Consider the following 16,768-nt stretch of genomic DNA (forward strand, 5'->3'; position numbering starts at 1 on the left):
TTGTTGATTTTAATGTCGACAAGAGTGGCAAAAGAAATACGTGAATAGAGATTTGGTTAAGGTTATGTACAAATTTAAATAATTACGAATCTTTATAAAGATTTTGTATATTAAAAGCATTGATAACTTTGTGGTATGGTAATAAAACGCTCTCCTTACCATCCATTGATCACAAAGTTAACAATGGATGATTAGGAAAGTGTTTTAAATGTATAATTATTTACAAACATGGAACATCATTCTTCTATGATATATTTAGACAAATTAAAAGTGACTCACCCATTAATATCTGTTCTGGTCATGAAAAAACTGAGGAACGTCTTGGCTAAGCAATGCCAGATCTGTGTCCACATCCAAGAAGACTTCTCTATCGAGTTCCGGATGAACTCGCGTGTGTCTTCATCAGGACATAGCTCGTTGAATCGGCTGCTGACTTCCTCGCTCAGGGAGGTGACGTCACAACGATACCACTAAAAGAGATAAGTTTAGTGAGTACAATGTCATCAGCATAATTTAAATATTTTTGTGAAAGCACTAAAAATTATTTGATACAGGCAGAAATATCCTGAAATATTAGCAAAAAAGAAACGATGTATGATAGATGTTTCAATGGTGAAATAAGGAAAAACTGCAAGGCTGAGATAAGCATTATTGATAACATTAAGAAAGGTGTGTTGGGATGGTTTGGATACGTGGAACAAACGAACGAGTAAAAACGGTTAAACAAATCAGCTGTCCAAACTCAAAACACAGTAAGGGACATTTTTTGTAGTACGTTTTTTTGCATTTTTGGACTAAGTAGATTTTAATTAGTCCAAAAATGCAAAAAAAACGTACTGCAAAAAAATGTCCCTTACTGTGTTTTAAGTTTGGACAGCCGAAATATATGGGATAAATGTAGAATGAAGGAGAGGAAGATTGAGGAAAATTTGGCATAAACAAGTATTTCAAACACTTGAATGTGGTCGAGTCGGAATAGTCGGCGGGAATGTACGAGCAGATGCATGAATGTGAAAAGGCGAAAAAGGTTTGCATAGACAGAGTATTGCGGCGTTCTCTCGCCTACCCCTGCGGGGAGCAGCGTGATGGTTAGTTATTTAGGTAGTTTTGAAACTGTCATAGAATATGGAAGTCTGTGTATTTACAGGGCTTGTGGCCTACCATAGGCTGGTTAAAGTGATGCCTGGATACACGTGTTATATTCATCAATTTACCAATGATTGACAACCACACTGCTGAAATTTCTCAACTTGTGTTTATGTTTTGATTGACACTCCTTCTTTACATCCTAGTTCTCGGATCATATATGCTTGTGTTTAGTAAGTTTTTTTAAATGAGCAGAGACCTTTATGTAATGAAGATTCTTCTCAAGATTCAATGATTTGAAGTACCTAAGTGACCTATTACAGTACCCACATATTTCTATGCGCCTCATATCGGGTTGACAGCTGGTCTAGTCTCTAGTTTGTAGTTTTTTCACTTTACACATTTAGTGGTATGGATGAATATTTTAAACGTTGGCGCTGGTAGATACTAAATGTACCGATTATGTACTCAGGTTTCCACCTTTATGAAATGAATGTAGGACTCTTCTCGAATTTCTTGAATGTTTTCCGCAGCTAGTTTGTGGCACATTTTATAAACTTTATAAAATAAAACAACTTTAGTTTGTTTGATGATGACAAGGTTCTTGTCGAAACCGGTTGGATAAAGTGTACCAATAAAAAGTGGTTGAAACAAAGTCGTTTTGTTTTATAAAGTCTTCTCGAATTATTTAAAGTAAGTGACCTATTATTTGAAGAAGGTGACCTATTCTTTGAAGTAAGTACCTTCATACTTCTATACACCTCATATTGCGTTGACAGTTGGTCTAGTCTCTAGTTTGTAGCTTGCTTCAGTTTACGCATTCAGCGGTGTGGCTGAACATTTTAAACGTTGGTACGTATTAACTGTAGCGATAATGTGCTCAGGTTTCCTACCATGAACGGCACTCCGGTGAATGGGAATGAATGAATTTAATAGGAATGATGGCTCTGTGAATAGAAGACTATTTAATCACAACATTCCCGCCAGTTCATTCAATCCGTATCCGGCAGCCGAGAGTCAATGGCGGGAGAAATAAGAACGTAAAGTTATTAGTGGCACAATGGAGGTTTGTATAGTCAAATATGATCCAGAAAATATGTGCTGATTGCCTCTCATCTACTAGATTTCAATATATTTAACTGCAATTTCAAATACATTCAAGTAGGGACAAATAAAATAACTAAAACTACAAGATCTAAATTAAAACAACACAGAAACATCTTATTTATTTATATATTAAATGTGATATGGGTATGTATGAGGAGATGCATGAACGTGGGAGTGGCGAAGAATGTTTGCAAATACAGAGGGGTGTGGCGTTCTATTCTCTCTGCCTACCCCTGCGGAGAAGCGGCGTGGTGGCTAGTTAGTTAGTTTTTTATATATTAAATGTTACAAAAAAAAATTGACAATTTTTTTCGCTTTGTTATGGCATTTTCAAACTAATGTTTAGATTGTTTGAAAATGACATAACGAGGTCGTAAGAAAATGAATTTGATAATGCCCTAACAAGGCGAAACAATTGTCACAGTATAATTTTTTATGTGTTTTTGTTAATAAAATACAACTTAGTAGACTCAAAAAATCTGTGTTTTATTTAAAAATAATACATATCGTAAGAAAATGCCGAAACAAAAAAACAATTTTATTTTTATGTGCTTTTAACACTAAAATACAATTAAGTAAACTCTTAAAACTAGTGTTTGATTTTAACCTTTGATATATAAATTAAAATGGAGTTCTACAAACTAAACGCCAAATCTATAAACATATTATTTATGGACTAATGGAATGACATATTGATTATTAAAAATAAAACTCTTGTACTAGACCACTAATTGAGTTTTATTTCATTTCACACGACTAGTTTAAAAAACTACACATGTTTTCATCAACAGGTGGTGAGTTTTTATGATCCCATGTCGATGAAAACATCTGTAATTTTTGAAACTAGTCGTGTGTAATAAAATAAAACTCATATTATTTTTTGACATCTCACCAAAGATGAAGAAAAATATGGAAGTCTGGGCATTTACAGGGCTGACGACCGTCATAGGCTGGTTTAAGTGATCACTTTACACACGTGTAACATTCACCAATTCTACCCATTATTGACAACCACACTACTCAAATTCTTGGAAGTTCTATATATATGAACCAATTTAGAAACCTTGTTCTTGAATCACTAGAGACATCTATTGGTGAGATGAAAAGAAGCTTTTTATTGAGCAGAAACTCTTGTATTAGTATGTGAAGTTCGAATCCTGGATTATAATCACATACACGAGAAACGCTAGAAAATATCATTTTCATTTTTATTATTTTAGCTTATAATTTGACCAGTTAATTTATTTACAACATTATGAGTGTGTCCAAATACTTATTCACTCATCTGCATAATATCCAATTATAGGAGTTATTTTTGAAAAATAACTCATTTGATTGGAGATAATCCAGATTTGTGAACAAGTATTTGGACACACTCAAAATGTTGTAAGATAAAACTCAATAAGTGGTATAATACGAGTTTTTTATATTTTAAATAATCAACATGTCATTCCACGAAGTTAATGCCAAATTAACAAATAATATGTTATTTTCTTCAGTCAAACTTGGATGAACAGGAAAATACTTTATTTTCATGCATGTCTAAACTTACGAAGGATTAAATCAAATCGATACGCTGATCCTTCGGTACAAGTCCGCCATTAACTTAAATAGCTCTACAATGTGTAAAGGACTTATCCTTTTTCTGGAGCGGCGGTACTTTGGAGGATCAATTAGGGAACGGTCAACAATGACGGTAGCAGTAAACGGCCTGTGAAGGATGCCTTTTGATCCTGGGGTCTCAAAGCCTCCGCCGACCCATACAACTCGAGCTTTTCACTATTAGCGCCTTAAAAAAGGAGTAACGAATTAAACCAAAGCTCTGTTAATTATTTCTCACGTCAAACAATACGTTGATACTAGTCGTATGCGTACCATTACAATACTAAGAAGGTTGCATGTTGTATTATGCTCGCCGGGTTTTACCGTCACAACAAAAAACACTATTCAAGATAAGTAATGTATTGTAATATATTAGTGAAAATTAATAACGCTATGTATCTTGATTTTAAATCATACATGTTTATATTATAATCAGTTATGTTCTTAACATAGAGTTCCTTCACTTAATTTATAATATATCCAAAATTTTAAGTGTGTCCTAATACCTGTTCATATGTGTTTATAATCCAGGATTCGGACCTCACATACAAATGAAAGAGTTTCCACTTAACAAAAGATTTTCTCATCCCACCATATGTCTCTAGTGACTCTTGCACACTGTGCTTTAAGTTTGATCAATATATCTAAGTTTCATGAATTTGAGTAGTGTAGTCGTCATTCATGGGTAGAATTGGTGAATGTTTCACGTGTGTAAAGTAGTCACTTAAGCCAGCTTATGACGGTCGTAAGCGTTGTAAATACCCAGTAACTTCCATATTCTTCTTCATCCATCTTGAGATGTCAAAAATAATTTATAATATATAGCTTTAAACACATCGCATTCCACTATATTGTGATCGTTCGGGGTCTATGCGTGATTGGGTGCGGATGAGAATTCAATGAGAATGGAACCATCCAGACACCCCTACATTGCACTGCACTGTAAACCTGAAGATAGACGACTACCGGGCAGGCCACCACAGAGATGGATTGATAGCTGGAAATCGACATCGCAGGAGGCTTAAAAACGGGCCAAAAGGCCTACACCAAGAAGAAAAAGAAGAAGTAGAAGAGATTGTAGGCTACATAGTTGTTGTTTTATTATCATGTAAAATGTAGTTCCACCAAGAAATGTCAGTATGTACAAAACTTAAATATGATATTACGGGTATAAGCAATTACTGGGCTTTTATAAAGGAAAGGTTTACAGGATTTGAGGGAAACCGTAGGAATTTCTGATTGGTGAATCTTTGTTAGAACGGGGACGAACCACGCTACGGAAGCGGACGATGAACACCGAAACCTTTAATTAAAATTAATAAAAATGTACACTGACGGTAAATAAGAATATAAATCATCCAGTCCGGCAATTATTCACTTGGTAGAATGCCAAGGCACAAGAGTACGTCCTTGAGGTACCCCCGAAGTAACGAAACGGCCCGTCTTCCCATTGGCCGGCTCAGTATGACACCGAGCTGTTAAATTATCCAATTATAGTCAGGTGATTAGACGTCAAACTCAAAGCCGACACCGCTACCAGTGTTACTAGGCAATAACCGACCGAGATACACTAATGAAAGATCATATACCCGGCCGCGAGACGGACGAGTGTGATCTGGGAGCTTTATTGTGATGGCCTTTATGATCCGTGGTAATGTACCATTCAGTAGGCGAGGTTGTTTTATATGGTCTCATACTATAAAACGTATAAACGGTCTTGTAAAATACTTGTTTCACATTCGTTTTATGCACACACACGGAGAGTCGAACACTTCGTTTGATAAATGGGATTAACCAGAATTCACAAAAAACGGCTTCCGATTTTACTGGTTTTATCGGTCGAAATTTTGCATAATTATTTCTTCATCTTTTATGTTAAATTTTTTAAGTAATATGTATTTTTACATACATCAGGCGATTCCCAAGATGTAAATTAATTCAGTGAGGATCTCACATACATTTAAAAGGGTCTCTAGGGCTAAATATATCTTACTCAAATCTATTAAACTATAAATATATACTGCCCGTGAACTGTACATTTTCAGGCGTTCTCTAATATGTAAAATAATTTGGAAAGAAACATACGTACATTTAATGACGGTCTCTGTTTATAAAAAAAAAACTAACTACGTCCAACCATAGATGGTGCCGAGAACTAGCATGTGAAAGAAGATGGCAAGTGAAGATAAATAAACTTCAAAAATTTTAATATTATGGTTGTCAATCATGGGTAGAATGGTGAATATTACACACATATAAAATGATAACCTAAACCCGCCTATGATCGTAATCGATGCCAGGTCGTAATCCCTGTAAATATCTAGACTTTCATCATTCTAACCACGTATTTTGCTTATTAAGAGAACAGTTTATAATGTATTTATAACCCTTTTATGCACGCATTATAAAAAGTCGAACTACGATATGTGTTTGTATGAAAAAGGTATTCAATTGAAATACTTATTAATGTCATAGCAGAAATATTACATTTTACAAAACAAATAAGAAAAAAACATAAAAAAACCTATTTCATTCACAATATATAATTTATATGTATATACATATGAAGATTTTATTGGTGAGTAATCAATTTATAAAATGATGGTGTGATGATCGTTATAAATGAAATTTGAGAGTGAGAGAATTACCAACGACTCAAAATACCCGAACAAAAATCAAAAGACCAATTTTTATCATAACGTTTAATATAAATTAAAAATTTCGCAATGTAACTGATAAAAGGTAAAGGCAACACCAAAAAAACTTCAATCACGTCGGGAATTTGATTTTTTATTGAATCATAAAAATAAAGCAGGTAGGTACAAGAGAGTGAAACATTTAATTCGTCACTCTTTGCAGTCATTAAAATACTTCAATCAAGTCGTACGAATTTGTATGCGAACTGTAAGAGGTAATGTAAGAGTATGTAGGTGCTTGAACTGGGTGGAATTTGGAACAAAAACAATCAACGGACGACCGGAAAAAATATGGCTTCATCTCGGTATGGAACCATCATTCCTCGCTAGGTGCTAAGTGCTTCTACAGGCGTACTTGACCAAGATTTTTTCACGTATAATACAAACAAATCAGCAAATGAACTTATACAATTAATTTTATTTTGAGCGTGTCTCAATTTTTGTTCACAAATTATGGATTTACTCCACTTAGGAATTATCTATATACATACACAAATATACATATACATATATATATATATATATATATATGTATATATATATATATATATATATATATATATATATATATATATATATATATATATATATATATAAATTTATATATATATATATATATAATATATATATATATATATATATATATATATATATATATATATATATATATATATATATATATATATATATATATATATATATATATATATATATATATATATATATATATATATATATATATATATATATATATATATATATATATATATATATATATATATATAACATATAAATATGTATATATATAATATATATATATATATATATATATATATATATATATATATATATATATATATATATATATATATATATATATATATATATATACATATTGTTTTTTGTTTTTTGTTTTTATCAATATCACAAAAATAGATGAAGAAGAATATGGAAGTATGGGCATTTACAGGGCTTACACTATGTTACTGGCTAAACTTTATAAAATTAAACAACTTTGTTTTAAAGGACAAACAATTATCAAGTAATTCCAAATCAGTATCCTTTGATATAAAAAGCCTGTTCACAAATGTACCAGTTACAGAAAGTAAAAGTATTATCCGAGAAATAATAGAGAATTCTGAATTACCAAAAGAGGTAAAAAAAAACAAAGTTGTTTAATTTTATAAAGTTTATAAAATGTGCCACAAAGTATCTGCGAAAAACATTCAAGAAATGTTATTGGCTAGTTTAAGCGATCACTTGTAATATTCATCCTTATACCCATTTATTTTTATTTATTATATTATAATCATAATTTGTCACATCACATCAACAATCTCAATACAAATTATAACAATAGAACAAAATATCTGACTATCAAAAATTTTAATTGTTTATATACATAATTTTATTTTTCATTTATTCACAAATATTTTTTTATAAATTATAGCCATGATTGCCAACCAAACTACTTAAATATTGGAAGTTATATTTATGCTTTAATTAAAAAGATTGTTCGTTAGCACATAAACTATATTTTTAAGCTAATAAAATAATATTTTAGTAGCTTTTCTCATATTATATTTTTAAATACACACACAAAATGTCAAATATTGAAGAATTTATATATGAGCAAGGTAGAAAAAAAACTAGAATCCACTAAAGTGAAAAATTAGTTATTGAACTCCATAATATAGTTACTAATCCATATAGTTTAAATCGGAGTTAAAATTTCAACAATATTCGAAATATTTATAGTATTTATTATGTTACAAAAAAGTTTAATGTTTTTAGTTGAATGCATAAAACTAAAATCGCTTCGGTGGGAACTACGTTTTTAACAAAAGTAGAATACAAAAAAAATATGACACGTTTTGAAAAAAAGAAAGAATAAAAATCAACAATTACATACTTTTTTAACTTATTTTTTTAATTCGTCGTTACCGACATCATCACTGGACAGACTAAGCTCTTGTCTTATTATTTGATGAATATTACAATTATTTATCTGTTGTACTACAAAGTAATTGTTTTGTGGAATCTATTGCTTTAGTAATGTAAATCTGTGGATCCATTTTAGGTAAGTTAGGTACATCTGAATAATTATTTATCTATACGCTAATTAAGTAAAGATTTCAAATAGAAAAAAAAAAAACAAAATAAAAATATGATTGTTGCAACAACAGTTGTGCTATAATTTTGAATTGAAAGAATTTAAAAATAAATGTTTTGTTTACTGTAAGGAAATGTAAATGTATATAATGTAGATGAAGTAAATTAAGTGTATAAAATAGTTTATATTATGTAATATAAGGTGACTTAAAAAATAATAAACAAAGTAGTGAACAAAACAGTTTTTTTTATTATTTTATTATTTTTTATTTATTTATTTCATAGATACATACATTTTTTTACTAAGTGTATTACGGCTCTTTAGGCATGGCCTGTGTTGAGCCGAAATACTAATATGTTAATATTTTATTTTATTTTTATTATTTGTTTTATTTTTATTTTTTTATTATTATTAGATTATATACATTACATACAAGAGGTACAATAACAATTTAGAGTATAAAGGTTTTACAATAAAAGAATTACACCTGGACTTTAATTAATTTACTTTCTACCTTGTCCCTACCAACGAGAAGCAACCATCGACGGGCTGTTTTTAAAGACATTTATTGGCAAAACACCCATAATTGAGTGATACATAAGGACAGGGTTAGCATATACATATCCATTTTTATAGAAAAGGGTTGGTCAGAATGAACGGTAATTAAATTGTAGAATGCGGGGCCGAATGTAATTTTAATGATACAGACCCGTAAGAATATAATTATAATTACAGTAGTGGAGAAGACGGTCTCCGTCAGTAATACAGATTTGAGGCTGATGATGATATGTGAAATGACCGCCTCACTCACATCGGTCCCTGGTAGCCACAGTACAAAGGCGGCAAACCTTAATTTCACGCTAGCTCAAATTAAAATTTTTGTTAAACAAAAAACACGCACACCTTCAGACCGATACACCGACACATGCGCGAGTGCTACGACGGGACATCAGGACTATAGCGACGCAAGTAACAAATTTTATTTACAACATTTTGTCAGAGTCCACACACTTGTTGGATTATCTCCACTTGGGAGTTATTTTTTACATTTTTGACATCTCAACATGGATGAAGACGAAAAAAATATTCACAACATTTTGAGTGTGTCCAAATACTTGTTCACAAAATCTGGATTATCTCCAATTACAGGAGTTATTTTCACATAATTTTTTTGACGTCTCATTAAAGATGAAGAAGAATATAGAAGTCTGGGCATTTACGGGGCTGACGACCGTCATAGTCTGGTTGAAGTGATCACTTTACACACGTGTAACATTCACCAATTCTACCCATTTTTGACAACCACACTACTCAAATTCTTGGAAGTTCTATATATATGAACCAATTTTAAAACATTGTTCTTGAATCACTAAAACTAAAATAGAATAGGTGAATGTTACACGTGTAAAGTGATCAATTAAAACCAGCTTATATTGGTCGTCAGCCCCGTAAATGCCCAGACTTCTATATTCTTCTTCATCTTTGATGAGATGTCAAAAAATAATATGAATAGAATATTCTATTTCATCTATGTTGAGATGTCAAAATTGTAAAAAAATAACTCCCTAGTGGAGATAATCCAGACTTGTGAAAAAGTATTTGGATATGATCAAAATGCTGTAAATAAAATAATTGATCAAATTATAAGCTACATATTTTTTTGGACAAATTCTGAGCTTGTCTCTACTTAAGAATTATTTAAATTCATATCTCAGCATGGGTGAAGAAGAATATGGAAATACTCAGACTTCCTTATTGTCCTTCATCTGTGTATGTTGGGATGTTAAAAGAAATAATAACTATTATTTAAATTATTCGATCACTAATAGTTGATTTGGCAAAATATGTTGAAACAGTAGGTAAATACTAAAATACTTAGTATGTTTGTACATTTATTTTTATTATTTAAATACTACGGATATAAATTGAAGAAAACTAGCCCAGCTATGTTAAAATATTGTGTATCTAATTTGTTTCGATTGTTTCTTGGGAATGTTTATAAACAGTAACAAATGAAAATTTGGTATCAGATTAGGATGATTTAAGATAAATTCAAATTCGGTATTTTATATCAAATACAATTCATTTAGATATACTTTTAAATTATCTAATAATCAATCATCAAAAGCTTCATTCACCTACAAAAAATATAAACGATTTTTAAATTAATTGTAATGCTGTCCTGACAGGGAATCAAACCCTGAAATACAGTATGAACTCCTTTACTATGGAGCAGGATTAAGTTATAATCGAAATACATATTATTTTTTGACATCTCATCAAAGATGAAGAAGAATATGGAAGTCTGGGCATTTACGGGGCTTACGACCGTCATAGGCTGGTTTAAGTGATCACTTTACACACGTGTAACATTCACCAATTCTACCCATTATTGACAACCACACTACTCAAATTCTTGGAAGTTCTATATATATGAACCAATTTAGAAACCTTGTTCATGAATCACTAGAACTTCACTAGAGACATCTATTGGTGAGATGTAAAGAAGCTATTTATTAAGCAGAAACTCTTATATTTGGACACACTCAAAATGTTGTATCGAAATACATAGTAATATTTTTTGGACTTTTGCAGTTATACTGGTGAGCTTTTATGTATGTTAACGAAATGCTACTGTGTATGGACACAAAAAACCGAGAAACACGACTACTGTAAAGAAATCTGTATGACTAGCTACTAGCTTAGATCTCCAAAGTAATTATAAATTACTATTGCGTTGATTTTAATCACTTTTTAATACTTCGAGGAATTCCGTGATGTTACATTAGTGAAGATTAAGGCGCTGTAGTGGGAGACCTAAATAATACTCTGATCATTTTTTAATTCAACACACCAAATCAATATTAATTAGGGATTTCATTTGCTGGACGAGTGGGTACAAATGGAAACGGAATATTCGAGAACATTAAAATTAAAAATTAAAATTGAAAATTAAAGTCAAACTGAAGGCTATGTAGGATTAAATAATATTGAAAGTTATGTTCGCCTGAGAAAAGTATGTGAAGGAATGTATGTAAGTTGAGTGAGATGATTAGATGTAAAAAAAAAAACATGTTGATTTCAACGTAACTTTTTATTCACAACATTTTGAGAGTGTCCGAATACTTGTTCACAAAATCTGGATTATTCTTTTCATCTCACCAATAGATGTCTCTAGTGTAGTTCTAGTGATTCAAGAACAATGTTTCAAAATATGTTCATATATCAATATATAGAACTTCCAAAAATTTGAGTAGTGTGTTGCTAGTGTTTTTGCCTAGATTTTTCACTCATGAATTACATGAAATTATAGTAACTTTAAACATAAAGAGTAAAAAATCCACTCACAAGTAGGCATAGGCTATGAAACTTATAAAGTTGAACCCTGAGTAGGGACATGATAAACGGTGTTGCATAAGCCGTAGCTAGATTTCATAGTCACTTGGACGTTAGGTAATTCAAAAAAATTGAGTAGTGTGGTTGTCAATAATGGGTAGAATAGGTGAATGTTACACGTGTGTAAAGTGATCACTTAAACCAGCCTATGACGGTCGTCAGCCCCGTAAATGTCCAGACTTCCATATTCTTCTTCATCTTTGTTGTGATGACAAAAAATAATATGAAAGTAACTTTTTATGACTAAAAATACGAAGCAAAATTAACAACAGGTTAGATTAGATTATTTCATTAATTGATTCGGCAGTCACAGCAGTAAATGTATCCATTTTTAATTTAAGTTATGTTTTTAAATATCACTATTTATTAAAATCTATTGCGACACGTGTTTCGATGCATTATTTTCAAATACTGTATTTAGGGTGTTTTCGTTTCACAATAGATTTTTTAAAAAAGGGGTATTTAAAAGTGAAACTTAAATTAAAAATGGAAAGATTACGTTAGTTTCAAAAATGATTTCTGTAACGTAGTTAAGCTAGAAAGATAATGCTAGCTTAACGAAGTATTCAGTGAGAAAAATGAAGTGCGGTGTAAAGGATAAGATAAGCTAGAAAAAATATTTTAAAAATGGAATCAAGATTTAGCCTAGGCGAGGTAAGGTAAGAACAAAAAAGAATGAATTGATAAGTAAGTTAGGAACGAAAATGTTTACTTACTCAACGTAAAAAGAAAGGATAGAGGTAAAACAGCGAAGGATTTAACAGTTAGAAACAACACAAACTAAAGCTAAGGAAAAAAAAAACAGAAAGTTATACATGTTAGTTAGTTTATTTAAAGTTATGTGAGAAATATGGTAAATGAATATGAAGTATCATTTTCTCGGTAGTGTAATGGTTAGCACGCTCGGCTACTGTTTTGGAGATCCAGGATCGATTCCCAGGGAGGGGTCAAATAAATAAAAGTGATTTTTTTCACTCAAATATTTATTCAATATTACCCTGGACCTGTACCTGAAGCGGAGGGCTGATAACCTTTCCTTAATGTGTCAACGATCAAGATAAGACTGCGTTTATATGATGCAGTGCCCTATGCACCACTGGGGTGCGGATAAGGGTTTGGAGAAGAATATTAAGCAAGGTTAAGCTAGCAGAAAAAAGCGTTGTAAGCGAAACAGTGAAAAAAAGAAAATGCAAAAAAATGTAATAATGTAAGAAAATAATTAAGGTAGAAATTAAAATAAAGCAAGGTTAGCTAATGTCGGGTTAGATGACAATAAAAAATAATCGAATACGAAGGAAGTATCGAGAAAAAAACCCACATATAATTAAACGTAATTATTTTGTTTTTAATTTACAATTAACCTTTATGACGCAAACGTAACATACTCCAACGAGGTGTGTTATAATGACACATATTAAGATAGTTGAAATTATCGAACGATAGTTACGCAAAAGCCGCTCTACATTTTTCTAGAGGGAAATAATGAAGTGAACGCTACCTCAAGCATTTGGTAATCCCGGGGTAAATTAAGTTTTTGATTGGAGTTCGCGTCATAATGGCTCGTAACGAATCGGCCGCAAGACGAAATTAAAAAATACTTTTCTATTCTGATTTGTACTAAATTCTTAGCCACAGATTTTAATGAGATTCCCCGCGAACGACAATGGACCACTTTAATTATAATTATGTATGCACGGTGTATTTTTGGCGAGTGTAGCCTGTCGCTGATGCGCTATGCTTGGAAAATACCAGAGATGTTTGGGGACTGTTGAAAATATTATCCGGAAAAATAACTTGAGTCAGTACAAGTCAAACTGATGTAAGCTAAAGATTATTCTTCTTCTTCTAACCCTTATCGCCTTATCTGCAAACAATTGTGCATAGAGAACCGCATCGTATTGATGCAGTGTTATCTTGATCTTACATGAAGGCAAGGTTATTACTCCTGCACTTCAGGGACCAGTCTAGGGTAATATTGAATAAATATAGAGTATTGACCCCCCTGGAAATCGAACCCGGGACCTCCAGAACGGTAGCCGAGCGTGCTGACGATTACACTAAGAAGGCGGACTATATTTTAATAACTTTGTTAAATATTTGTACCACGAAATGTAAGAATTCCAATATGTCTATATATATATATATATATATATATATATATATATATATATATATATATATATATATATATATATATATATATATATATATATTTATATATCTTTATATATATATATATATATATATATATATATATATATATATATATATATATATATATATATATATGTTCTACATCCCAGCAAAAGCGGTATATTTTTAAGATAATATTTACCCGCTACAGGGCAGCAAGTGTTGTTTTTGAATTTTGAAGAAAAGGTATTGTTTATCAAGAAAAGATTTATTTGAAATAAGCCTTTATTTCGATGGTTTTTTTGTAAAGATTTGATAGCTAATGCCTATAACATGCTTGTAGTGTATAATTATAACCTCAATGACTACTTTTGCATGGTCAAAAACATAGAACAATGATACTTATCGTAGGTTTCATTATAAAAATTAGATTTAAATCCGAAAGACCTATTATTTGAGAATAATGTGTTAGTTACTTGTTTTACGAATGCTGCAAGACGAGAGACGGGCTATATCGTCATTGGCAATGATTTTATCACGTAATCAAAATGCATTCACTTTAATAAAACTCTTATCTTTATGTTCGAAGGCTAAAAATCATAATTATTATTTTACAATGCACATAAAACAGTTTAAATGAATCGGAATAAAACTAGAGCAGGTGATATAACAAAACAATTTATATTAGAAGATTGGAGCGGAGATAAATTGATTTTATTCTTAAAAATAATTATGGCGTAATTGTCATTATTTTCAATTAATTTAGCATTTTGGGTCATACTGAATGTCTTCGTATTACGAATATTCCATACACTCATTATGTGGTTGAAGTCTGGGTGAATAGATCATTAAAAATTGAGTTTAAATTCCAAATACAGCAATTAATAATATATCAAAATATCCATAACAGAAAATAAAAATAAAAATAAAAATTTGAAATTTACCGCTGATTTTTTTTGGAGGACTTATTATTAACCATATTTATTATTTATATTATTATTAACCATATCCGCTCCCTAGGTGGATATATGGAGTCCACAAACTGTCTCCAGGCTTTTCTGTCGGCTGCCAGCTCCCTTGCATTCTCCCAAGTCAGATCCGCATCCCGAAGTTCTGACGAGAACTGCCGACGAATTGTCAGCAGTGGTCGTCCTGGGCGGCGCGAACCTGATGCCTTGTAAAAGAGGCAAGCTTGATTAAGGGTCTCAGGAGGCATGCGGAGTACATGGTCAAGCCAACTGAATCGCCTTTTCTTGACGACAGTTGTGACCAAGATTTGCTGCATCCTACGCCTTCTCTCTTTATTCCTCACAAAGTCAAACCACCGCACGCCTAAGATAACTAATAAAAATAAAATTGTATGTAATTTCTCATAAATAAATAGATATTTTAATAAGTATTTCTTCTTCTTCTGTGCGTGTCATGTCAGGTCCCCTGGCGTAGACTATCATTTGAGAGTAATTGTCTTTGTCTTGGGCAGCTCTAAACAGCACCTCGACGGTCCTGATCCCCGTCCAATCTCGTATATTCCGGAGCCAGGAGATCTGTCTTCTGTCCACACCTCGTCGACACTCTGTTTTGCCTTTTATGGTTGGATCATACTTTTTATTATTATTTTTATTATGAGAGTATTTATTGATAAGACAATATCAGGATTCGTTATCATGGATTTCAATACGTTGATATTTATTTCATTTCTACCATCAATGTGATATCGGTTACAAATAACTTGTAATTCGGTCATAATCATGATCATAAAAGATTCATTAAAACCCTTATCCGCATCCCAATGGTGCATAGGGCACTGCATCATATAAACGCAATGTTATCTTGATCGGTAACACATGAAGGAAAGGTGATCGCCTTACGCGTCCGGTACCAGTCCAAGGTAATATTGGATAAATATAAGAGTGAAAAAATCACTTATATTTATTTGACCCCCCCTGGAAATCGAGCCTGGGACCTCCAATATGGTACAGAGCGTGCTGACCATTACACTACGGAGGCGGACATAAAAGATGCATCAAATTATTATATTTTCGCTTAAATGTTTGTTGTTGAAACTTTGTGGTTTATTTTATAAACTATGTGAAACTAATCAAACACAATTTTTTGCGATACCCATTTTTTAAACTGGATTCGGCAAATAACTTGTCTTCTTTAAGAGGTGCCATTCTTTCTCGAAAAAGACAAGGTATTTGTCGAAACTGGTCGAAAAAATAGTACCAACAATAAAGTTTATGTCATACACACACATATATATATATATATATATATATATATATATATATATATATATATATATATATATATATATATATATATATATATATATATATATATATATATATATATATATACATATATATATATATATATATATGTATATATAAATAACTAACCAGCCTAGGAAGACCGAGGAAAACTTGGCATGGTCAAGCATTTGAAATAGTTTATAATGTTCAGGTCAGGAGCCGAAATAATCAGCGGGTATGTATGATGTCCGCCTCCGTAGTGTAATGGTCAGCATGCTCGGCTACCGTTCTGGAGGTCCTGGGTTCGATTCCCAAGGGGGGTAAAATAAATACTAGTCATTTTTTTCACTGTCATATTTATTCAATATTACCCTGGACTG

The 16,768-nt window shown here is 31.6% G+C and overlaps 1 protein-coding gene across 1 annotated transcript in view; it reads right to left on the reverse strand.

Moving 5' to 3' along the window:
• Positions 1-16,768, reverse strand: part of LOC148312697 (protein-L-histidine N-pros-methyltransferase) — a 207,952-nt gene that overhangs the window by 139,798 nt on the left and 51,386 nt on the right. Inside the window, exon 2 of the mRNA XM_088275447.1 lies at positions 280-470. Coding sequence (XP_088131573.1) covers positions 280-470 — 191 coding nt within the window. The remainder of the gene's footprint in view (positions 1-279; positions 471-16,768) is intronic.

The sequence above is a fragment of the Brachycentrus maculatus genome, unplaced genomic scaffold, assembly GCF_059751285.1.
Source record: "Brachycentrus maculatus isolate JH-2025_06_01 unplaced genomic scaffold, ASM5975128v1 h1tg000036l, whole genome shotgun sequence".
NCBI lineage: Eukaryota > Metazoa > Arthropoda > Insecta > Trichoptera > Brachycentridae > Brachycentrus > Brachycentrus maculatus.